The 25,640-nt window shown below is 39.6% G+C and overlaps 2 protein-coding genes across 2 annotated transcripts; one reads left to right on the forward strand and one right to left on the reverse strand.

The window, feature by feature from the left end:
* Positions 1-4,215: 4,215 nt before the first annotated feature.
* On the reverse strand, positions 4,216-10,617 carry abcb10 (ATP-binding cassette, sub-family B (MDR/TAP), member 10). The gene is made up of 13 exons (XM_030771451.1): positions 10,169-10,617; positions 9,668-9,868; positions 9,234-9,436; positions 8,475-8,609; positions 8,120-8,266; positions 6,997-7,132; positions 6,560-6,655; positions 6,014-6,223; positions 5,826-5,905; positions 5,497-5,677; positions 5,095-5,138; positions 4,948-4,982; positions 4,216-4,756 (listed from the first exon to the last, which is right to left on the reverse strand). Exons 1-13 carry the CDS (start codon positions 10,587-10,589, stop codon positions 4,507-4,509), a joined length of 2,139 nt encoding a protein of 712 aa, XP_030627311.1. The 5' UTR covers positions 10,590-10,617; the 3' UTR covers positions 4,216-4,506.
* Positions 10,618-11,522: 905 nt separating this feature from the next.
* On the forward strand, positions 11,523-24,798 carry urb2 (URB2 ribosome biogenesis homolog). Its single transcript, XM_030772847.1, has 10 exons — positions 11,523-11,559; positions 12,024-12,159; positions 12,740-12,910; positions 13,181-16,526; positions 16,684-16,844; positions 17,088-17,198; positions 18,586-18,828; positions 20,354-20,454; positions 22,640-22,769; positions 24,549-24,798. The coding sequence occupies exons 2-10, from the start codon at positions 12,034-12,036 to the stop codon at positions 24,744-24,746; spliced, it is 4,587 nt and encodes a 1,528-aa protein (XP_030628707.1). The 5' UTR covers positions 11,523-11,559; positions 12,024-12,033; the 3' UTR covers positions 24,747-24,798.
* The last annotated feature ends 842 nt before the right edge of the window (positions 24,799-25,640 follow it).

The following is a 25,640-nucleotide window of genomic DNA, read 5'->3' on the forward strand; positions in this document are numbered from 1 at the left end:
ACCCACACACACACCAGGCCACATTTGATATTTCCCCACATGAATCAGTTGACTCAACTAATTACAGAGTCTTTACAATCAAAATGGTTCATGATCTAAGCACTGATAGCAATCATTTATAATTCTTCAGCATGTTACTGCTGTCTTTGATACTATAGTTCACTCAATACTCCTTCATGGTAGAGAAAATTAGGCTGGTCATTCTGGCATTACTCTGTTTTGAATGAATAAATATGTATATCCATTCTATTCAGTTGTCTTTTGACAAAATATATGATTTCACATCAAGGACCTCCCAGTGTTGTTTTGGACTCATTATTTATGTTCCTCTTGGACGAAATCATAAACCAGCATGTTGTCAATCTATGCACACAACAAACAATCATACATCTCTGTCGCCACCAGGCATATTCTTGTTTTAAATCTACTGATATATTTATTTTCAAACAAAAATTGTTGGCTTTCAAAATCTGATGGCAAAAACCCCTTGGGTTTATTTATTAAATCTGGGGTTAATATAAAGTTTTATGTCTAGATTGTCTGTATTTGACAATCTGACAAAAATACTTTTACTGTCTTGAGTTTTGATTTGTTGCTGTGTGATACAGGGAAATCAATTTCCAATCAGTTTTTAGTAATTTTATCCAGAGTAACAACGGGAATGACAGTTTAAAAAGAGGCTGTCTAAGAATGGAAGCACTTTACACTTGTTCACGTTGATTCCCTGTCGTTAAGATGTTCTTTTATTAGATTTTAGGAGAGTTTAAGGCCTAAAAAAGAATTTCAGTGGTGACTACCCAGTATTAAATGAAATTTACTTCATAGTTTGCCTCATTCTGTATCTGGAACATCATTGTTTAATAGTTTATCATCTAATACTGCTGTGGCCGCTAGCCCTTTCTCTTCCAAAGTGAATCCATAGATTATTCTGTTGTGGCTCATGTGTCTCAGGCGTGACTCATAAATTGTGGAAGCATTGCTTTGTATGCACACTAAATATGAATCATCATCGAATGCTGTAAAAATTTTTAAGAATTTCATTTCATTTAATGTAGGAATTTTAAGAAGCAAGGAATATTATTGTTTGTGCTGTTTTAGGCAAATGGATTATTTTAATCATTCAATATTCAATATCATGTCTGGGCTGTGATCCTTTGCATGTATATGATCATGTAAAATACGTATTATTTATATATATTTCACATATATTTTAGGTTGGTTCTACTTTTCTACTCCCCCCCCCCCCCCCACCTTTGTTCTATTCCTGTGTCTTGTACACTACTATGAGCTGCAGCACGCTTCATAAGTTTGTAACAGTGTATTAGGTCTACAGCAACAGAAAAGATTGAGTAGGCATTGAGACTGAGCATCACATTATCACATATTTTAAACAGAGACTCTAACAGTTTGAAATACAGACTCTGAAAATGAAGTTGATTATTCTTCTTTCACTTAGAATGCAGTGAGTGGTGTAAAGCTAGTCCTTGGTGAAACTGGTCATCATAGTCTCTTTTGGCCTATGTAGTTTATTATCCCAGGTGCAGCCTTTTTTCGTTCTTTTCCAGCAGATGTCGTCTGTCAGTTGACCCCGTGTTCTTGGGGGCAGTGAGTAGGAATGCTGTCACCAGAGGAGGTAAGCAGCTTAACCGCTTCGCTAAACAACAGAGTGCTCCGCACGAGAACTTTAATTGGGATTGATTTCCCTGATGCACTGCTCACATCTAGATTTACTCAGACCTTAAGGCACCGGAATATTACATTCACTGAATTTCCACAACAAGTACCACAGACTACCCTTTTGTGGAAATGTAATGTTTTTTTGTTTTTTAATTTCGTCCCGCAAAGGAACACGTTGATTAATCATACAGTGTATACTTAATGATTCTAAATATCGCCTCTTGAAAAGAAGAAATGATGCAACTGTTCAAGCAAAGTCTTAGCGTCCCTTTAGTTCAATAGGTTGACATTTTTAATTTTCTGTTATACCACTTGAAGATTGGCACTTACATGAAGTAAAGTGAAGACAGAAAATTTTAGTTGAACACACAAACCTCAGCCCACATCAGAAGCTGTGTAGTCATCTGAATGAATATGGTTGTGCTGTTTGTTAAAACCTTTTGTGCAGTCATGGCGATAAATGGGTAATTGTTAGAACAACAGCGCCCTCTATTGGTGATCTGTGATAACACCAATGTCAAATATCTCGTGATATTTGTCCTTTGCATTTACCAAACACTGGTGCTGTAAGTATGAAAGTTGGAAAATTACACTCTACACTAAAGTATCACTTAAAACATGGCTGCACTGTGACAGAGGCCTATTCTGTCAGGAATAAATTGAGCCAAGAGGAAATTAATTTATATCAATAGATTTTTATTTCACATAGCACATCCAGTCAGCTTAGCACATAAAAGTCATTAAAATCCATTCTCATAATTTGATTACAAATTTAATGTTAACACAATAATAAAAGTAATGTGTGACTGACAACATCAAAAGTGATATAAATCCTTTAGAGAACTTCTCCACACACAGACTGCTGACAGATAAAATAATATTCACCTCTAAATTTATACAGCCATCATAAGTACAGAAGTGACAGTGTACTTTCAAAATTTCAGATGTATCTGATAATATACTCTATTACCCTACTGCTGATCAGAGAACAAAGCAATAAAAAAAACCTAAACAGGACTGACAATGGTTGTCACTCTCCAATAATGTACTTCACAATCCAGGCACGATGTATGTTGAATACCACAGAAAAACATAATTGCACAAAACGTGACTTGTAGCCATTTAAAAAGGAGTGGGTTGAAGACATGACCTGACTAGAGCAGAGCAGAGAGCATTACACTGCTTTTGAAGTCATTGTGTGTAAGGACATTACTGACAAACAAGGAGAAATCAAATTCTACCCATTTAAAAAAATACCTGGTTATTTTGTCATCCAGCATCTCCAGACAGTGGAGAACTGAGGCTCCTGTGAAGTACTGAATTATATGAGCAGTGTTGTGTCTGACAAAGCTGGTCAAATACCCCCCGAGATATGTCAATGTGCATATAACCACGAAACTGAAAAACTGTAATCTGAAACAAAAAGTCATCACAGGATATATTCAGTATTCCCTATTTAACTTTTGAAATCTGTCTAAGGATTCCCTTTACATTCAGCGAGGTCCATACAAGCCAGAGCCAGAATAAATATACTAAGGCCGAGATACATGATGTGAGTCCAGGATTCTGAAATTGCAAAATCACTGAAACTGAGTTTCGTTATTGCAGTATGACGCACTTCGAGTGGTCAAATATACAAAAAACACACTGGGAAAATGCCATAGGCGTTTCACACCACTTTGGGGCTAAAATAGGAAAAGCCTTCCGCTTTTAAAGTGGAATGTCAAGCGTTGGATCAATCCTGCAAGTACTTTCTAGTAGAGTAAAATAGTGTCATACATTGAACATCAGTACTGTACTCTGTGAAAAAATGTCCATCATTCAGTAAAACAAATGTGCTAATACTGACTTGACCTTTTTGCTTAGTGTTGTGTGTGAAGCTCTAAAGCTTTTCAGTGCAGTATCTTTTGTGTATTCAAGTTATGTGGACTATCTGAGAGTGATTTGCTGGTTTAGATAAACAGAGATCGAAAACCACAGGCAGAACTCTGAAGGACAGTTCAGATTTTTACCAACTGAAGTAAGTAACAAGCAATAAATTCACTGAATAAAACAACAGACATCAGTCAACTGCGTCTGTATCTTTGAAAATATTTTGGATTTGAATAGTCTGATAATCTGCTCTCAGTGTGTGGCATACAGCAGTCAGTAACTGTTATTTAGGAATAGGCAAAGTCTATGTGCTGGTTACAGTCAAGAAGCTTACTGTTTAATATAATATTCAAAATAATATGGGATTAACTGATCAGGTTAATCCCACATTACTTTTTTCCCATATATGCAGCCCCTGTGGTAGGAAAACTCTTTCAAAAATGTTTAATTTTAGAAGCTTGTACTCTGGTAATTGAGGAGTGCTCCCAGGTTAATTTTGCCTATACATCACTCTGGACAGAATATTCTGTGTTAAAAAAAAATCCTCAATGTGGGAACCGCATATTGTTTTTCATCACAACTATGATTTGACTTTCACTGTGTTCCAGTTACTTCTTTATACTGCTGCGGTTTGGATTAAATGGAAAACTTCATTTCAAATTGTTCTCTGATTCTCAGCGCTGTGCCGTAAGCGCTTTTATTCAGCGAATTCGTCTAACATGCAATTTTTTTCCCCCCTCAAGTGCAAAATTGTTCGCATGTGAAACAAAACCAAGAGCACAACAAACGATTCGTGACGCTTGAAAAGTATCTCGCCCATCCTCCGTTTTTTGTGTTTCTGATTGAAGCACAGCCTAAAATACGTTTTTAAGAATCCAGTCCTCAAAATGCTTACTTCTCTATAAGTCCCAACTCTCCTCATCGCAGGTACAAGACTAAAGGAAGTCCCCTTGAGCCCTACAGTGCTTGTTTCTGCTTGGCCTGCAGAAGGGCCTGCCTTTCCATGAGCTTGCGGAAGAGGCCCTGGCTGTTGTTGAGTAACTGGGAATGCGGGCCACATTCCACCACACGGTGCCGGTCCAGCACGGCCACAGCATCTGCATTCTGAATGGTGGACAGACGGTGGGCGATGATGAGCACGGTACGGCCCTGCATCAGTCGCTCCAGAGCCTCCTGCACCAGGACCTCGTTCTCTGTGTCCAGTGCACTAAGACAGAGGGAGGAAAGGGAAAAAGACTGGAATGTGACCCTAGACGGTACCCAGTTACACTGGAAGTCCACGTTGCTGTTATCAAACTACCTCAGTAACAGCATTTGGCAATTGATAGTTTATTTTGTGGCATTCTAAAGTGCATTCTAATCTCCTGCCGTGGTAATTATAAGGATTCGCAAACTTACCTTGTGGCTTCGTCCAATAAGAGTATTCTGGGATTCTGCCAAGAGAGAGAGAAAGTCATTGGAGCTCCAAATAGACGCCAAAAAAGTCTGGCACAATGAATCAGAATACTATATTAGAATGGACCGGTGTGAAGCCTGGCAAAATACCTTGAGCAAAGCCCTCGCAATGGCAATCCTCTGTTTCTGTCCACCTGTTCATTAGCAATACAAACAATGGGTCAAGCAATGATAACACATACTTCCTGGGGATGACAAGAATTTAGCCTGAATCTATCCTCTATGAATGTACCTGGCACCAGCACACACACACAAACACACACTATTTTAGGTTTACCCCCCCCACCCCTCACCAACCCACCCACCCCCCATTTTGTACCAATTTGGAATGCTGAATCATGCCCAAACTGGTAAAGCCCACAAGAGACCAATCACTAGACAAACAAATGAGTTACTCCATATTGTCAAGCACAGAGTTCACAAACGCTACCAACATGCACAATTCAATTTTAAAAGTGTCTCATGTTTTCGACTGAGTGTGGTATTTCGTACCTGATAGCAACACACCCTTCTCCCCAACCACAGTGTCAAAGCCTTGGGGGAAGCCCTGAACAAAGTCATATGCATTGGCCACCTGAGCTGCTCTATGAATGTCCTGCGCTGTGATTTGACTGGGGTCTGCGGCTCCATAGGCAATGTTCTCAGCAATGGAACATGAGAAAAGCACAGGCTCCTATAAATGACCAAACATTCAAATAAGGTTTAAGTCAATAGATTAATTTAAAATACACCAATAGGTGTGTTTACTGATATGTGTATTAATCATGCAATAAATTAATAATACGATATTTTTTAGAACAAACCTCCTCATAAATACTTACCTGACTAACAGTGCCAATCTGACTTCTCAGCCAACTGGGGTTCAGGTCTCGCACATCATGGCCATCGATAGTGATCATACCTTTGTTGAAGAAAAAGAAACCATAATGGCTCTTATCGTTAAATGATAAGTTATTACTGCATCAGTAGGCCTACATTAGAAGAGAGAAAGTCTTCCAATATGGCATACCCGTATCAGGGTCGTAGAGCCGTAACAGAAGCGACACCAGGGTGGACTTGCCGGAGCCACTGGGTCCCACCACTGCCATGACTGTCCCGGCGGGCACAGCCAGGTTCAGACCCTGGAAGATGGGTGCATCGTTGCGGGTGGGGTAAGCAAACGACACGTTATGGAATTCCAGTTCGCCTTTTAGCTGCTCTGGCTTCAGCACAACCCCCTCTGGTGGAATAATGAAAGGCCAAATGCACACGGCTTAATGACTCAGACTCACCAAAAATACTGTGTTAAAGCAAACGCACAATGCCGTCCTCGAGCAACAGAAACATCTATAAATGCAGCTGCACACAAGTTAATCTCGATCAACAGTTGATCAGTTTTCTGTTACTGCTGATACACTCTCCTGCTGCAGTGAAAAGAAGTTAAGGAGTCTCCAATGCATGTTTAGAGCTTGAATTGTGACTTCTTTTCCCCCCATTTTTTATACATGTAGATGCATAACAGAACCACCAAAAATGCACATACTGTGCTTTTTGTATTTAAAAGACAGATTTTTACCATTCAACGGAAGTGCGGGTTTGCGGTCCATCAACATCCAGAGCCGATCGCCAGCACCAAGGCCTTTCATCAGCTCTGAGTAGAATGAACTGAGCCCTACAGCACCAAACAGATACTAATTAGAATCAAATCACACACAGTGCTGGTATGAGCTTCCCAGTCCACGGGGAAGAGGAAACTATAGCATTTTAACATTTTGTATATACATATAACTTGTAGACACTACATCTGGGTAATCTGGATGCTAATGTCACTACAAAACCCCTGTAATTGTATTAGCGTTTGTAAATGATGCCAGAAGCAATTGTGGTGAATATGTACCTCTTCTGAATAATCCATATTAAATTAAAAGTTAACTGGACCAAGACAGTATGAAAAATGAGGGTTAACGTATGTGTACAGGTGTATAGTGCACAGGTAAAATGAAATATACTTACCGGCTATACTGATGCCGACCCAGAATGCATACATGAGGAAGGAGGAGAGCTCGCCCACGGTCATGTGCTCGCTGGCCGTTAGCAGACCTCCCTTATATAGCACAGACAAGATGATCATGTTTCCACTGAGGCCAGTCTGCAAAACCATATGGACAAACACACATTAGTTCAGCGCACGCAGGCACACACTGTATATTACTGAGCAAAGAAAATGAACACAGAGACACAGGACAAGGAAGTACTGTCCTCCACATTATGGCTGCGACGCTTACCCGTGCACAAACTGAAGATGCTGAGTGAATATTTTAGAGCAATTACAGTCATCTCTGAAATTATTGGCAAAACCATGAGCAAAAAGGGTTGCATACAATAAGTAACACTTACACTACCCTATACTAGACTGTACAGATGTTACAAACAATGATTTTGTAACCAATAAGCCTTTTTGTTTTATCAATCAATCGATTAATCTAACTGTTTAATTTCAGCTAAATAATGCAATCAGGCATATGCCAGTTTTCATTCAATTTCATTTTCACCCTTGCAACTAAGTCCTCTCCACTAGAGAGACAGGACATCAGCAATAGCACGGTCCTACTACAATGTAGGATGTGCAGGAAATTCTAACAATTGAAGGAGCTAAACAGCTATGTTCTCCAACAAGGCAAAAAAAAATTATATATATATATATATATATATATATATATATATATATATATATATATATATATATATTATATATATAAATCAAAGAGCAAAAATGACCAACAGAAAGTCAAAGAATATATTGAAGGCTTATATTTTCAACTACTCAGTGTCAGTGGTCCAACTCAAAACAGGACCCAAATATGATGTTTCTGTTAAATTTCAGTTTTGCTCTGGAGGAATTTCACTGTGTCCACATGTATATATATCAAAGTCCCAAACAAATATGATACGATTAATTTTCTGTGTCAGTCAATCAAATACTATTGTGACACTATGGTAGTGCAATCTTGTGGTCTTCCCTTTGCTCTCACTGTCATTCAAGGGAACTTGAGTAAGAATTCAGTAAATTCTGGCCATTTCACCACTAAAGAAAGGGAAGTATACAACCGTCTTTATTCATTGTAATATATCTCACAATTCCAAAGAAGCCAGCACTAAACGCTGATTCCTTCTTCCCCAGCCGAAAGACGTGGTCGACCCTCTCACTGTATCTCTCCACCTCAGAAAACTCTTTACCAAAGGCCCGGACTGTTCGAATGTTACTGATCCTCTCCTCTGCCAACTTAGGGAAAGAAAAATAGAACAGTTATGGCAGAAACGGCACCTTGAACTGCACCAAGTCTAACAGATGTTCAAGGGAATAAAGTATACAAGATAATGAAATTTAAAGGCCTACAAAATAATCTAAGGTCAAAGGATATAGATGAAAGGCATCCTGTAAATATTTATATGGGAGTCATACGAGTGAGAAGACCCATACGGTCTCTAACCTGTGTGGCCTCTGCGAGGGCGTCCTGTTTACGCTTGGATAGGGAGCGCAGGTATCTGCCATAAATGACAGCCAGACCAGCCATAGGAGGAACAATCATCAGCACAAAGGTAGCGAGACTGGGTGACACGTAGAACTGGTGACAGAATGGGATAAAGCATGAAACAGCATGCTACAAGTGAACAAAAGCCCAGAGATTTAAAAAAAAAAAAAAAATCATGTTAAATATCTCTATAATTCTCTTCATCCCAGCTAGGTGTTTATTGCTGAGAGGCTAACAACTCATGGGTACTTGTACCTCTTTCTACAAAGCTGGTAAACCTGCACTGTTTGTGAATATCTCTATGAGGTTTCCAGTGATGTTTTGAAATACTCCCATTGAATACTGTGGAATTTAGTGACATTTTTTGCTGAACAGGTTTGAGAACTAAAGTAATTGTTTTAAGTTTAATGTAGCTGCTGTTTCCTTGTGACAAGAATTCAAAAACACACTTCCTCATTTCAGTGTCAACGTGAAACAAAAGTTCTCCATATAGAAAAGATGAGTTCATGTTAGCTGTGAGTCGTACAATCTGATCCATAGGAACAATTTAAGCCTGAAAAGAGAAAATCTACTGTGGTAATGCTATACACACAACACGACAAAAAAATGTATCTTATGCTATCTGTGATGAATCTCCCATGAGGCTAACAGACATTATTTCTGTAATGGAATTTAAGAGCTAACATCAATCTTTCTTTATACCAAAGTAATGCTCACCATCATGCTAACTCCGGCACCCGCCTGAGCGACAGCACGTAGCCCATCTGAAAGGTTGTCGGTGACAGATCGGCCAACCAGTGCTGTGTCACTTGAGAGTCGGTTAATAAGCTCACCGGTACGTGTTTTATCGAAAAACCCAACCTCCTGCCTCAAAATTGAGGAAAAAAGGGATTTGCGTAAGTTTCGCACAATCTGTTGTCCTGCAACAAATTACCACAGAGAAGAAACTTTCAGATGACTGTACGTAAAAAGGTGAAAAATAACATTGACAGGATACATAGGATGTTCAGTTCAGCGTAAAAAAATGTCACAGCCTTTGAATATGCTTAAGAATTAATGGTGAAAGTATATAAATGGAGAATCGCTGTTTGGCCTAATCATTAATACAATGGGCTGGTGCTTGTGTTCTGCCACACCTGGGGAGTACTTACCTGAGATATACATGAGGTAGACTCGTGCGGCATTTGCTGCTCCTCCACAGAGGAAAACCCCCGCTAACATGATACACAGAGAGGTCAAAGAAGCAGCGAAATCTTCTGGCGGGCTTGTGTAAATGGTGTCAATAACTCTACCCAGGAAAAACGGTGCAGACATGGTGACGGCACTGGAGATGACCAGGAAACTCACAGCCGCTGTGGACAATCGGATGGTCAGCACAGCAAACAACCTTAGGAACTAGCATATGCAGATAGTTTAACATGTCTTTTAATAGCTAGAAAATGAGAGACAATATTTTGTACATTTGGGCATCTATAAAATGTAAAATAATTCAAATTGAGACATAAAATACTCCCACAATACACAATCATGTAACTTAAGACCAGAGATCTCAAACCTGACACAAATGAGTGCGTCAGGACTTAGGACTTATGACAAAAAAAGACATTGGAAGGGTAGAGTGCTAAAGAACCTAAGGATGATAAGGGCCTTACCTGACAGTCGCCAGCGCTCCGGGTAAGCAAGTTGCAGCAGTTTTTTGACGTCATCTGAAGGTACACGGAAAGTTGTTTCGCTTGTCTTGACTTGTCTCTCTACATTGTCCACAAGTTCCGTGGACTTCTTGGAGTCCGCTGAGGTACTGTAGTAAACGAAAGTGTGCCTAGAGTTCCCCCATGTATACCGGTTCAAAGAACCAACTTCAAGCCAGTTAAATGCCAGCAGAGTCTTGCCTCCTCGCATATGTAGGGAGGAAAAAGCATGACAACGTTTAAGTCCATTTCCAGGGACCTGGTGTCTTTTTCGGGGAGGTGATAAAGTCTGATTTTCCAAGCAGTATGATCTGTTCGGACGACTGCAACAAAAAATCCTCCGTTGCAAGAGTTTTGCTGCAGTGGATGCTGACATACGTATCATCGTTATGGACAGTTAATTCGAAAGTATAGCCGCCTTAAACTGTGCAATCTACCGATGAAAAAGGGCTAGCTTTCGGTTTCGCGATCTTACAAAGTGGTCATTAAAACAGTATCTGTTTCTGTTGCGATCTATTTCGAATCACTTCATTTAATTCGCGATTAAATTGACCAATTTTATCATTCATAAAACTTTACCTATATGAGCTAGATTGTACTTTCCCCATGAATTAACGTTACAGATACTAGCAACATATTTGTACCTCGTTAATGAGCTTTAAATTCGACTGAGGACAGGAAACTGTTGGTTTTTGACGGTTGCAGTACATTATCTGTTAATGACACTCACAGCCTGCGATGTGTCCTTATCAAGTTTTTACGCCCAGTCCAGTGCTTAGCAGCGCCCTGTCACAACAATCTGTAGCGAGATCTTAGCACGTACGCACAACGGTTTACATTGTTGTGGTGCAAACAAGACACAAAGGGAAGGCACGGTTATTTTCCGACAATGACTCCGAAAATTACCGTTTTCGATGATAGGAGAAATGACCTCCGGTAAATCCCCTAACGTTCAAGGTAGTGGAGTGCCTTTAAACAAGTGACCGGCCACATAACGAAATGAACTTGTATTGCACTTTGCAAGACAAAAGCAATCAACCATGAATAATCCATTTCAAATTTCAAATGGGTCTGTGTCTCATCGATGGTATAGTTAATCGACTTAGTAGACCTGGATGTTAAAGCATAGGGGTCAAAGTTCGTTTATGCTCGGAACCCGGCAACAATCACACGTGTGTGCAACACTTGTAAGTTATTAGCTGGATACGTTTATTTTCATTTGAGGCTGCATCGATATACACACGTCTATTACATGGAAATATTTCCTCCTGCGATTTTCATAAAACTATAAAGTACATTTTCACATTTTATGAAACGTTCACGTGCTTGGTTGGCAGCTGTGATAAGGTGAAAAGGTGGGCATGTCATTTCTTTCTTTTTTGTAGCTACTATAATTGTACAGTTCTTCTCCATACTTTACTTATGATCTCTAGGAACAGTAGTGACCTTACTCCGGCTGACATTGGTTTCCTAGCTTGTGGTGGTCGAAACAGGCAGGCAGTCTGCTACAACTAATATTATCATTAGTCAGCGACGTCTCCGCTTGCCTGAACAAATATTCATGGCTAAAATCAAACGACGTCACCAATTTTTCTTTACATAGCAGTTTCAAGCTTTTATTAGTTTCCACAAGTTTGCTAAATATCGACGAACAGTTAGAAAATATCCACCTTTGGTGTTTGCATGCTACAGTCTCTTGCAGGTTGGCAGGTTTGCAGCTTAATCACTGACTCGCAGACTATATGGCTTGTTTACGTGCTCTTACCCAACGCTTCACAATAAAAGATATATATTAAGCTAATATTTTCTCCTCACATAGCAGTTTGGATATGGCTGCCATCTACTCGGGCATCCATTTAAAGCTGAAAAATCCTCGTACGCCATGGACAGACAAACTAAAACTCGCCCGATTTGCATGGCTGTCAACACAATGTCTTCTTCCTAATAAAGAACAGGTTAGTGCGTTCTACTGTCCCTTTGCTGTGCACCTGATGTGAAAATTCTGTTTGCTCCTAGTTACCTAAATGGTTTAAAGCAAGTGCACAATATCCTCCTCCAAATATCATGTTCTTGCCTTAAAACAACTCTGTAGATGGGTTTTTGCTGCATTCCAGTCTCTTCAGCATGCTGGTTTTAGCATTCTTAACTGGAAACAATGGGAACATAAGAGGCTATGCTGAGCACAACTGAATAACCGGACGAGCCCAATGCAGTGTTGTTATCGCCTAACCCTAGGATTTTAATATAATTTATTCAGTCTAATTTATTAGTGTTTACAGACTAGAAAATATAAATGCATATGTACTTAATATTCTGTAAATAGCATTTCCCCCATACGTCTTTTTTATTTCACACTGATATTTTTTATCATTTTAATTAAATGAAATGCAGCATTATGTTTTGGAAAGACCGTTATGCAGTGTGTGTGTGTGTGTGTGTGTGTGTGTGTATATGAAATATTTTTATGTAAGTGTGATGCTTTTACTTGTTCAGTAATTATGATCTTGTCCTTGTTAATCTTGTTTGTATGTTTAGGTTCTGCTTGATTGGACAAGTCATGCTCTTACCGGTTATTATAGTAAGAAAGTGGATTTACCTCTGGAGATAGTGGAGGGCTTGTGGACATACTTGGATGATATTCTTCACAGCAGGAAACTCAACACTGTGCTGAGTCAAGGAAAGACAGTTAGATTAGGAGTGGCACAGGTATTCATTAACATGCATTATTTTGAGTTTTTCATGTGATTTAGGTGGTTTTAAAGGCAGCAAATTTGCTTTTAAGATTACTTGCTGACTGTAAGCAACCTAATCAGTTTGATAATGAATTTGAAACGCATAAATACAATAATAAAAGCAGTATCTGTTAATGAACGCTAAATATGTTAATGTCGTGTTATTTTCCAAACAAATGTAATTTACCTTTCTGAACTCTGTTTACAAGTCATTGTATTTTTTTTTTTTTTTATCTTATGGTAGGTGGTCAGTGACAGGATTCTGGAATGTACTTTAGGGACTTCGTCTGTCAGTTTCTTAACGATTCTGAGCTGCTGTCATGGAATATTGACCTCTCCTGTCCTCTCTGTGACCTACACTGCGAAATATGAGTTGTTGGTGGAACTGGTGGCCAGACTCTGTGGCTTAGCATGCTCTAAGCTTGATCAACAAAGTACTGGAGAACCTCTTGAGTCAAAGGTGTTGGAGGTGCTCCTCCTTGCCCTCAGCACCTACCTCACTGTCCAGAGACAGCAGACCAATGCCAATCGAGTGTTTGCACAGGTCACGGGTCACTTGCTTCAGCCTCTCTGTCTTCTTAGGCACTTACTGAACACCAGAGTGTGCACAGGGGGGGATGGAATGCATATCCAACAGCACCTTGCAAGAGAGATCCGGAGCAAAGTGGATGCGATTCTGCTGCCAGCCCTTTTCCTTCCTGATCATCTGCAGTCATACAAGGAGGAACTTCTGTCATCAAAAGAGGAATCAGGGTCAAAAAACCCTGAAAAGAATCCCGCAGGCAAGGGCTTGCTTTGCCCTGTTAACACGATACTGACTAAGCTTTGTCCCCAAGGGTGTGGTGAAGACACATTGTATTATGCTGTTAAATCAAATTCCCTGCCACTGCTCTTCAAGTTTGCCCTTGATTCTTTTTGCAAAGAGGGAGACAACAAACTTCTCTGCTTTCATCTTATGACTAAATTAATTTCAGCTTTAGACTTCACGGATGAGTTGAGTGTCAAGACCTCATTCAGTGAGTCTAACTGGAGCCTTGCATTGCTTGCTTTGGAGAACATCCTTAATTCTTGTTTACTTGGGGATATTTATAATGTCGCTGCTGACAGGATACACCATGGAGAGGTACAGTTAATGTTCTACAGGAAAGTGGCTCAACTTTTGTTCAGCAATGCTCAAACAGATGTACCAGCATGGTACCGATGCCTGAAAGCCCTTCTGACATTGAACCACCTTATCCTTGAGCCAGACCTTGATGAACTGTTGTCGATTGTATGGGTAGATGCTGACTGCGTGGAGTTACAGGTTGGGAAGGCACGAGAGTCCCTTGTTTCAGCAGTCATCCAAACCTACACTAAACTACGCCAACTACCCAGGCTCTTTGAGGAGCTTCTCGATGTGGTTTGTCGACCAGCAGCAGATGAGCTTAGGCAGAATTTGTTGTCAGAGGACATCCAGAAGAGCCTGAATCAGTGTCTGCTTGATCACCCTCCCAGCCAAAGTCTTGAAATCTGCCGGCTCATTCTAGAAAGGATGCAAAATGATCTAATCCCTTTCATGGGCGAGAAGAGAAATGATATTGCTCTGAAGCTGTTTTCACTTAGTGTGCTCCTCCACGTGGTACTGTTTGGTCTGAAGACCCTGGACAATAGCAGCCCTGTACCTATTGTTAGGCAAACCCAGAATCTGATGAAAGAAATTCTTGCAGTTACGGTACCCTCACTACAGCTTCTGGATCAAAATATCTCAGCCCATGGCCTATGGGGAGAGAAGATCCAAGAAGTGAGTCTCTTACTTGTTCACACTTGGGCTGAGTTAGACACTCTCTTCCAGATGTATTGTAGTAAATACCAGTCTCCAGTTGACCCTAATGTTGGTGATGTTGATATCCTCTTTAGTACATTAGTGACAAAGTTTTTTCAGAATGACCAGAGCAGTAAGGTCTGTAGCCCCATGAGCAAGCTCCTGCAGGAGCGCTTAGTGCTCCACAGGATGAAGAAAATCCTCGTTAAGAACGGCAACATATCAGACTCAGTCATGCTGAACCATCTTCGCGAAGCTGCTCAGTTTATTATTGGGAAAGAGGAGCCTTCCATTACACTGAACTGTAACCATCTCTGGGATGTTCAGCTTAGCAGTGTGGACAGTGACACCTATCCAGTGGCCCATTGGTTTCTAGTTACCTCCAACTTGCCTCTGATTGCTCCGTACCTTGGAGAGGAAGATGTCTCTTATTTGTCAGAGTGCTTTTTGAACTCTCTTCTTCAAAATGACTCAGCTAATGATACTGAGAAGCATGGGCTTTCCATTTCTCTCATTTCCAAACACATGCTCGAGAGCATAGTTCTGTGTGAGCTGCCATTAGTGTACTCAGGTGTGGTAAAAGGTGTCACAAAAAAGATTATTGGAGTAGTCTGCACGGCTAAAATAGAGGAGATGATTCCCTCAGTTTTGAAATCTTGTGATGAAATCAGTGACACATCCGGTAAAAAGCAAGGAACAGTGATAGATGATAGCAGCAGAGACAATGAGGCTCCTGCTGCTTGGAAGAGACTGAAAGCAATTGCTCAGGAGATTATGAAGTGTGTTGAGGGATGTAACTTCCTGTTTCTGACTGAAAAACAGGTAGATGGTCTTCTGGACTTACTGAAAATCACTGATCTGCTCATCCCACAGGCAATGCTGCAAGAGGATTATTTTGAACTTTTTCTGGTTTTGTATTTTATGGCTGTGTGCATTCGGTGTGACAGAGGCCTTGAGATTTCAAAAACTATAGGACTCCTGAGAGAGCTCTTTAATCTCATGGCTTCGCTGTTGGGCAAAACTTCACACTCAATACTTAAAGTTGAACATGGAAGTAATCTACTAGAGGCTGCGGTGACATCGCTCTCCTCACTTATCAGTGAAGGTCATTTACCAACTTTGGAGGACTCTGCTCATTCAACTTTCCTGCAGTCTGTCCAGAACTTTATTCAGTGCTTATTACAGACAATAGTTCACCGAAAGAGTAGCGTTTCCCTCAACCTGGAAAAGTTCACCTCCTTTATGGCTGAGCACAAAATTGTCAATGGAGAGTTGTCTTCGTGTTCTGACAAGCCACATGCAGGTACCCCATTTTCTGTACAACTCTACTTGTCAATCCTGAGCACACTTTCACATGTTATGTGCTCAGCCCTGGGGAAAAATAAACAACTCGACGTGACTCTGACCCATCTATTGGAGAAGATTGCGTCTGTAATGGGGCCTACCATCCAGGACGTCGTGATGGGCCAGACAGGCTGTGTTCTCAGCCAGTCCTTCTCTGTGAACATTATGACGGGGATGGTGAGGACTGACCTAAAAAAGACTGATTACCAGGAGACGGAAAGTTCTGAGGGGGCCGCGAAACAGCAATTATGCCACGTGGGGCTGTACAGGAGTTTCAAAGAGCAGATTCTGATGGATCTCTGCTCATCAGCTCATCCCATGGACGTTGTCATTTCATCAGTCAATTACCTCTCTGCTTACATCGCTGCTGCAGAGAAGAACAAAGAACAAGATCTTGGAGATCTCAAGTTGGAAATTTTGCAGAGCATACATAAACTACTTTCAGGTAGGAACATATGAATTCACATGAGAGCCCAGCTCTTTAATGGAATTATCAGATAGAGCAAGGCATCATTACTGGGCATCCATATCACAACAAATCAGTTAATTTACCTTGCTCTTGCTGATTGCTATATTATCTTGATCATGTCTTCTCTTTTCAGGTTCCTGGCTTTCAGTGTCAGAGGTGAGGGAACTGGAAGGACCAGTGAAGAACTCGCTTGCCCAATTGATGATCAACATTTCCCAAGAGCAGTTCCTTGTGTTGCTTCTGACTTTGAGAGATGGTTTAGTGACCCCCAAAATAACAGAGGGTCACCACAAGGTAAGTCTCCAGTGTGAGTGAGTATAGCGTCTATAGCTGTGACATGAACAGTTTGTTTAAGTTGGTCTCTTTCTGATCCTGGACATTTCATACCTCTTCCTTTTGGCCTTTATAAATAAGAGAAGTGGACAGTTGCTATATTAACCGCAGCGTCATGTTAAAAAGCTTCATAGATTCAGATATTTGTCATATGTTGTAACCAAATGGGTCTACATTATGTTGAAATCTCAATGTCTGTCACAGGACGTCTTGTCAACAGTGATTCTGACAAAGCTGCTTGCCACCTGCCTGCTCCCAGAGCCTTGCGCAAAGACTTTCTGGCTCATTGCCCCTCAGATTATATCAGCCCTTGTTGTGAGTATTTTTTCTTCTTTGTTTGGCCAGGTTTCACACTACCCATTTCCCATTTGGGTTCTGACTTAAACTTTTACAGAAAACAATACAACCCAATACACTTTTTTTTTTCCCCCAAAGGTAACTGAAATGACAGTATCAAAATATAAATTCAGATTTGTTCATAAATGTTTGTGCATAAAATGTGATTTCAGTGTCCCAGAGAAGAGAGCGCCAAGCTAAGGACAGGCTTTTGCACAATTAAAATTGGCAAATTTGATTGGCAAAAAGGTTTTCTGTCTAAACCTGAAATTCTAATTGCACAGCAGGAAGGTAGTGAGTAATAAGAAAACCTGTGTTTTTCAGCTTTTTTTTTTTCTTTTTTAAGAGTGTGTCATGTTTCTTTGCTCTGTTCCCTCTTGCAGTGTGTGGACAATTTAGGCATGAAATTCATTTGGCTTGAAAAGCCATGTTTTAGCTGTAACAGAAAACACCTTTATACTACTCCTGATGTATCTGGCACATAGCATGTCTGGAGAAGGGACTACCTGTCTCATTGTGCCACTGTCTGTCATGTCCTATTTACATCTGTGGCTCTGTCCTCTGCCTCAGACCTTAACACAGGAAAACAAGCTGTCACAGTGTCTAGAAAAGATATAAACAAGTGTTTGGTTTGCCCTTGGTTGCCTTGTATCCATTCATCCAAAGTAGGAATACTGTCACTTTCAAATATGTGCTTTGTGCAAAGATGTCACGCAGTCCTTTGTGACACCTCACCTTTTTGTAATTCTTTTTCTCCCGTCATACAGTTTATTTTGCAAAGCTGACACTTCAGTTTCTTTCAAGTTTTTTAAAACTCATTAGAAATCTGTGTAAGCGCCCCTCCTGCCAGACTGTATCCTCCTCACATAATTGTATTATGCCTTCTGATACTTGGGAAGGTAATCAAGTTCACCTACTGAGACAGGGATCTTTGCAGCTGAGGTAACATGAGGAGTGAAATAGATAAATATATTTCCACAGAGAATAGAGAATGCTATCAGATGCACTGATTGGAACCGGTATATTTTACTAGCCACTTGCAACACACTGAAGTCTCTTAACAGATGTTGAACTGTTGAATTTGTGGTAATCCGATAATCTTAAAACCCTTAATAGGTGTTGAACTGTTGAATTTATGACAGTCTGATAATCTGGGTATCTTTACTAAACAAACACGACTCAAACAATTGCTTGACAATAACACACTACTGTAAGTATCGTCATACTGGACACATATAGTCATTACACAGGATGAAGTCAGGTAGCTCAGGTTAAAGCTAATGCCCAAATAGAGTTGAAACTGAGAATACCACTCCAAATCACATGGACAGTATCCTTAGCTATAACCCCTTGTGTTTTCTCTCAGTTTATAGTGAAAGAGTCCAGTAGGATGATCCCCTTAACCTGTGCCTTGACTGTTCCAACCCTGGACGCTTTAACCACGCTGCTCCGTCAAGGGGAAAGCCTTTTGTCCAACTCACACCATGTGGTCCTGGTCCTTGGAGCCCTGCAACTTGTTCCCCTCGAGAACCAGTCTGTGGAAGATTACCACTCAGCATTTGAAGCAATTCACGAGGCCTTGTTTGCTATTATACAGTGCCATCCTCAGGTGAGTGGAATTGGTTTTATACCAGACTAGGGAAAACCAAGCAAGAAGACTGGTAATTACTTGTAAATATTAATGTTTATTTTGGTTGAATTAAGCTAGCATGTAGACATTTATGGTGAAGAAATGGTGTCAAGACAACACCTGATGTTAAACAAGATTAAGCGGAGAAAAGATGCAATCTATTTAATCTATAACCAAAGCAAACCCTTTCCCCTTATAGCTTATAACTGTGTATAAAAACCTTTTAATTCTAATATAATTAGCTTGGATTTAGTAACATCTGATACACCAGGTCTATACATCCTCAATTTTAAACAATACTATGTGACAGCACAGAGTGTGAAATAAAGCTAATGACTTTGTTTTTGTATATTTAGTGTATATTTGTGGTGTCTAGTTACGTTGCAAAGTGAGTATGTGAACTCTCTTAACTCTTAAATGTAGTTTTAGTGCCTTTTTTGTCAGCACTAATCTGAAAGACAAAAAGATGAGATGAAAGAAATGAAAAAGGGAATCATTAGGCCTATAACAAGCCTTGTGTAATGTTAAACTTAAGCCTCTGGCCAAATGACTTCTATCAGTTGTTTTGCAGGCTGATCCTTGTTTATCGATTTCATACATCAACAAACACGTAGCCAAAAATACCATTTTTGTGTGAACTCCACTTCCAGTACTGATTAAACAACAGAAAATATGTTGACCTCAGATAATTGTTTCTCATCTTTTCAAAAGGTGTTAATGTTTTAATGTTCAGTTTTATTGTTTTAATTAATATGAATTTGAGCTTTTACATACATTTTGCCAATTCAAAATCTGTCTCAAGTGTGGCAATATATGAAAAAAGAACATGTTTTTTTGTTAACTAGGACTGCAATGACAGACCTTCATCTTGTCTTCGTCTACTTTGTGGATGAAATATATGACTATTATGCTTGGATTATTTGTGCACATTTTTATGTGGATTAGGCCACTGCTCACAAAGTTTCCAATCACCCATCAGAATTCATCTTCACAAAAGGATGCATAAGTGAAGGCAGATGTGAAACTGAGAGGGGCATTTCTTGGCAAAGTAACTTTGCCGGCGCATGGAAAAGATTACCTCGCTGCATGGTTAGCAGTGACTCACAGAGACATCTAAGAGCTTTTCTCCCTCCCAAACTGATGGCACTCAGCACTATTTAGCCCATTCTGAAGTAATTACATGCCATCTCTCTGTGGGCTGTTGAGCCAAATGCAGGCCCCCTGAAAGATGCCCACAGTATATGCTACAGAATTCTTTTTGCTCTCGTGGCATTGAGAATAAGCCCAAGGGTGAAATAGCCCAAGCGCTGTCTTGTGTGATTCAAACTCAATTTATTGTATTTTTGGAAAGTTTCCGTTGCACATTGTTCCATTCAAACTCCATTGTTTTAAAATCATGCATTCAGGGCATGGTTACAGCAGTAAATATAAATATCCTTATAAGTCTTGTCTGTTTTTTGTTTGTTTGTTTGTTTGTTTGTGCATTTGTTTCAAATGGTTGTAGGTGATGCTGAAGGCAGCGCCGTCTTTCTTGAACTGTTTTTATCGCCTGGTAACATCCATCATGCACGAGGGTAGACAGAGAGGAGAGGCCGAGAGAGGTGGGTCAGCTCTTGACAAAAAAAAAATGGAGATGGAGAACTTTAACACCTGGGCACAATAATTGCAATTTTGTTATTTCGACTACTCGCCCTCTTGTGCTACTGCAAACAGAGACCACAACAGGCTTTGTAAATCCTTTAGAGGTGACATTTTCAAGAGTTTGGTTTAACCGTTTAATGAATAAAATTTCATGAGGAAAAAAATGAAGAAAACATAATGCAGTTTTTTAATGTGATATAAAAATTAAATTAAGAATTGTTGTTTTCCAGTTTTTGATTTATAATGGACGTAAAATGAATGGAGAATACACATTTGACAGTGCAAGTTCTTTTTTAAATGGTAGTTCATTTTAAAACGTGTCATTATTCTGTATGCTGCTTCCTTTGACAGTAATGTAAAGCAGTTTATGTTGGTTTGGCTGTTTGTCAGGAAAATAAATACTGCATAGGATATAATATTTAAAGCTTTGTGTAGAGGAATGGGTGGTTCCCCTATAAAGGCTCAGAGGACAAGCAACTGACACTCCTCGAAAAGAATTCAGTCACCTCGTGCATAAGTTCACAGCGAGAAAACTGATCTTGGCTACGTTCCTCACTTTTCCAGACGTACCGAAGATATTATCTTGTCAGGAAAGTCAGGTTTATTGGGTTCCCCTCCTTCTTTATCTGTTCATCATTCCTTTTGTGACTATCATAAAGATTCTGGAATGAAGGGAGAAAATTCACTTTAATTCAGATATCTTTTTGCACAGCGGCGTGTCTGTGCCCTTGAGTCTCTCTCTCTCTCTCTGGCTGACAGGCACAAAGATGAAAGTGTCTGATGTAGAACTTGACAAAAAATACATGCTGTGTCTCTCCAAGCAGTAGTTTAAGTAACAGAACAAGTCCTTTTGTTCTTGACGAGCGGTGACTCATTCCTGCAGTTAAAGGAAGAAGCAGATCAACAGTATGGCTGAGTAGTTGCTGGTGGTGATTAGTTTGGTCCTGTTTTGCTTAAATCTGCACTGCATTTTTTATTTTTCTGTGACCATCGTCAGCCTTGCCAACATGATAATGATCTTTCACAAAGCTGATGTTTTCCGGCGCCTCACTTAGAGCCGTGTAAGTTTGCTAATATGATATTCTTAAAGTCTTGGACACTGTTGTGGGTCTTTGGATTCAGCTCTAGGAGGATGTAAAGGGAATGCACTGTTTCCACAGAGGATGGCAGAACTGTCTGAATAACACTGCACAGTTTGATTCTTAAGCTCAAGGCTGGATTCCTTTTAGTATTCCAGAAACATCCCTTAAGAATTGTGACTTCCTTTTAAGATGAAAGCTCGCATCAGATGTGGTTTCTTTTATCATCAGAGTATTCAAGTCTTGTCATTTTAGTGTTCAAAAAATCATATAGGACACTTTCATTTGCCATCAAGGCAGAATCCAACAGTGGGAGTATAATGATGTTTTCAGTTGTGGCACAATCAATATATTAATGTGGAGTTATATGATGTTCTGTAGGGCAGTGCATGGAAAGCATTAGTTTACCGTACGAATGAACTCATTTGCACAAGAAATGATTCATTAAATTAAAGACACTGAAAATCCCGAGGGCTTTTCTGGTAGGGCCTTTGACATTACAAGGATCAGATCTCTCGTCTTTTACATGCCATACATTTTGGCTTTCTTGTTTTGATTACTTTTTCATCAATTTTATTGCTTTTCTGCACCATTTATGAAGTCCACATGTTTTTTTACCATTAACAAGCTAAACTGAGTTGTTACATTGCTCCTGTCTTTTGAATTCTGTTATCTTCTTGCTGTTTGCTGTTATTTATTAATTGGTGTTGTTGCAATTGAAGCAGACCTTAAATGATAAAGCTCGAGGGTGTCTGGACGTTGGTGACAATTTTTAGTTAATAAGTGGGAAGGTATTCCTCATGAAGTAATTGAGCAATGTTGATTAACAGGTCATGAATATCTTGTGAAGTGCTGTAGTGTTTTATGTAACTTATCCTCTTCTTAAAGAAAAAAAAAAAAGAAAACATTGAATTCAATGAATAATGTCACCTTGGCTTTGAAGTTGGACCTCCACATATCTGTATGCGCATATGTTCTGTCTTTTTACTTGTTTTACTTATTTTTACTTTGTTTTAATATGCTTATATTTATTGGTCCTTTTCCTACTGTCTTTTTTCAGCCTCTGAGAGAGATGGCGAGATGCTTTTGAAATGTGCTCGGCTAGTGGAGAGAATGTACTCACATATCGCCACAACAGCAGAGGGTTTCACTGTCTTGTCATCTTTCATGGTGGCACAGTATGTCAGTGAACTGCAGAGGGTAAGTTGCTGACATTTACAAGGAGCTGTTTTGTTGTTGTGCTATCTTAGGAAATGTAATGAATTAACCACAAGGAATTTTTAAAGTAAGGTTAAAGTGTGAGAGCATTCTGCATGGATAAAATATTGTAGTAGCTAATGAGAGCAAATTACCTCACAGAGAGTTACTAATTTCTTTTCATGATCAGTCTCAGTCTGAGAGGAGAAGAATCATAACTGGTTGAGAAAGAGGGAAGTCTTACAGACTTCATAAAATACCAGTAAGCTCTTGTGGGCCCTTCTAGGTGCACTAGAGTTCCTGCTGAGTCTCCTTGGAGACTCGAAGCATATTTTTCCACAACGATGGAGCCACCTGATGTCTAGAATATGAATTTCTTAAAATATCTTTGTCTGAAATTATTCTGAACAAAATGCGACTATTTTATATGTGGAGAGGAGAAGTTGATATTGGTCACTGGAATAATGCTTGTTAAAACCAGTACGCATGCTTAAAGGAGATCACCTGCTCAGATAACAGGTTGTAAAGGGATTTTTACTCATCTTGGCGCAAGTGTATATGCAATACATCCTGATTATGAATATAGCATTCGCTGCTTATGTCCTTAAGTAGTAAGTGGTACAATATGAAGTCATATATCCTGGAATAGTGTATCTGTTGATTTTAGCGGGACTGCTCATTAGTAGTTGCTGTACAGGTAGCTTTCATTTAGAGCACCCCTCTGTCCATGCTTTGTGGTCTGGCTGAAAAACTTTTCAGTAGCCCACTTTCCACTTGGCAGTACAACAGGTTCCACATAGATGTTTTGGCTTTAAACAAACATGCGGAGGCATGAAAAGCACCGCGTGGAGTGGAGATCTTGTTATTTTAAGATCAGACTTTGAAGCTTTTGAAGCTTTGACTGATGTTTATTACGTTAAAGATTGTTTTGTTGTGAAAAATATTGCCGTACCTGTTAGTGTTTCTTGTAGCCACGTCATTTACATAGTCCATATAGAGCGTTAAGTCTGCATAGTCTGATTTCACTATGTTTGTAGAATTTTTTCCATATTCTGTTCTGGTATAGTTACGCTGTGATTTTGCAGTATCATTGAAGTTGTAGCATATAGTGTTAGCTGACTGTAAAAGAGGCCAAAAATTGAAACCAGAGCTTTGTGTGTTCCTGTTGTTGTGAAGGAGAGCGGAGTCTCCCCCAGGGAATAACTGCATGTTGTTATAGATTGACTCAAAAAATGCAAGTTGTTTTCATGCTTCTGCACCCATTGAAACAGTCAAAAGATTCTCGAACTGTGTCTCTTGGTGTCATATGAGCTGATGCCCTTAATTTCAACGTAACAGCTACACCAGCTACCTTTCATAAGCAGAAAGATGGAGGTGTGGCAGCGTAATCACTTTCACAGTCAGAACAATGAATATGAATACAAAAAACTTTATTAATCCCGAGGGAAATTCAAGTGTCACAGCAGCACCGTCCAGCACAAATGAAACGCAATGATCGAATAAAATAATAGAATAAAATAAAATCATAGAAAGGTTGCATCTGACTGTTCGACATTTTGCAGTAATTATATAAGTAGCATATAGTAAAATGAGAATATGAGGACTATATCCTGACCCCCATGTTTAATCTATGGTGGATTCAATACATTTTTTGAAATACATTTCCTAGCAGAGCATGCCATTAAACAGAGGAAATCATGAGTTTGGTGCACCTGCTTTTGCATATGCAACTAAGAAAGTAAGAAATGATTTTTGGTCTTTAATCAACTCTTTCTTTACTAGGTGACACTACAACCAGACGTCAAGGCACATCTGACTGAGGGCATTTATCAAATCCTGGATCTCTGTGTCGAACAGGATGTAAAGTTCCTGAACACCACACTGCAAGCAGGTGTGAAGGAGGTGTTTCATGAACTCCTCAGCAGTTACAAACACTACCATAAGGCTCAGAGGCAAGGAGAAGAGAAATACACAAGCTGAGAATCCCCTTTGGTAGAAGTTCTGTCGTGTCAGTCTGAGACTGAATGGCACATACTGGTTTACAACTATTTTGTGAAAAACATTGTTTATAAGTTAAGTTTGTTTTTTTTTTTATGTTGGATGGAACAGACAGTGAGACTCTGTCCATTCAGACTGTATCTCAGTGTGAAAAGAATTACTCATAAAAATATGATGCACTGTTTTATAGCTTTTATAGCCTTTCCATTCTCTACATGTTTGCTGTAAAACCAAATGGTTTTGTTGTGGCTAATGACAAAATGTATTGATTCTCTGCATCTATCTTAATTATGTATACTGCCTCTTTCTATGGGATGATAAAACCCTACATGAATTTAAAAAGGTTTTCTTCATAGTACTCTCCCGCCTTACTGAAAATACAGCACAGAGTAGTACAGTGAGATTTCATTACAGAAAAGCATACAGCTTAACAGAATACCAAATTATTCATGTGACTGTTGTACCCAAGGCTTGCTCTTATGCATGACTGTTTTGTTATTACTACTGTGTTATTTGTGTTAAATTTGTAATAATGTTTTATAAAAAGATTAAGAGCAGAAATCGTACTTCATTTTTTCAAGTGATGTTTTATCATTTGTCTCAGGTTTTAGGTTGTTTTCATAAGGTGTTCACGTAATGAACATTGTATGGTTGTCTTCCCCAGTAGAATCATTTGTAGTAGGTATGTTCCCTCGTCTCCCAAAGGCAATTTTTAAATGTAGAGCTTTGCAGCACAGTTACATCCATACAAGGCCAGCAGGAATTAATAGGCCCAGCGTGGGACGTGAAGTCTAGGTCTGACTTTCTCACATACATTAGACATTGTTTAAAGAAACACTATTTCTGGCTCTAATCCAGTCACACTCTGCTCTCTCC

This window comes from Chanos chanos, chromosome 4 (assembly GCF_902362185.1).
Source record: "Chanos chanos chromosome 4, fChaCha1.1, whole genome shotgun sequence".
Lineage (NCBI taxonomy): Eukaryota > Metazoa > Chordata > Actinopteri > Gonorynchiformes > Chanidae > Chanos > Chanos chanos.

Bases quoted from the DNA above. Each gene is read 5' to 3' on its own strand.
- urb2 (XM_030772847.1), top strand. From the start codon at position 12,034: ATGGCTGCCATCTACTCGGGCATCCATTTAAAGCTGAAAAATCCTCGT. The intron at 12,911-13,180 runs GTATTCATTAAC...ATCTTATGGTAG, and splicing joins TTAGATTAGGAGTGGCACAG to GTGGTCAGTGACAGGATTCT. The intron at 22,770-24,548 runs GTAAGTTGCTGA...TTTCTTTACTAG, and splicing joins ATGTCAGTGAACTGCAGAGG to GTGACACTACAACCAGACGT.
- abcb10 (XM_030771451.1), bottom strand. From the start codon at position 10,589: ATGATACGTATGTCAGCATCCACTGCAGCAAAACTCTTGCAACGGAGG. The intron at 4,983-5,094 runs GTATTTTGCCAG...CTCTCTTGGCAG, and splicing joins TTGCGAGGGCTTTGCTCAAG to AATCCCAGAATACTCTTATT. The intron at 4,757-4,947 runs GTAAGTTTGCGA...CCTCTGTCTTAG, and splicing joins TTATTGGACGAAGCCACAAG to TGCACTGGACACAGAGAACG.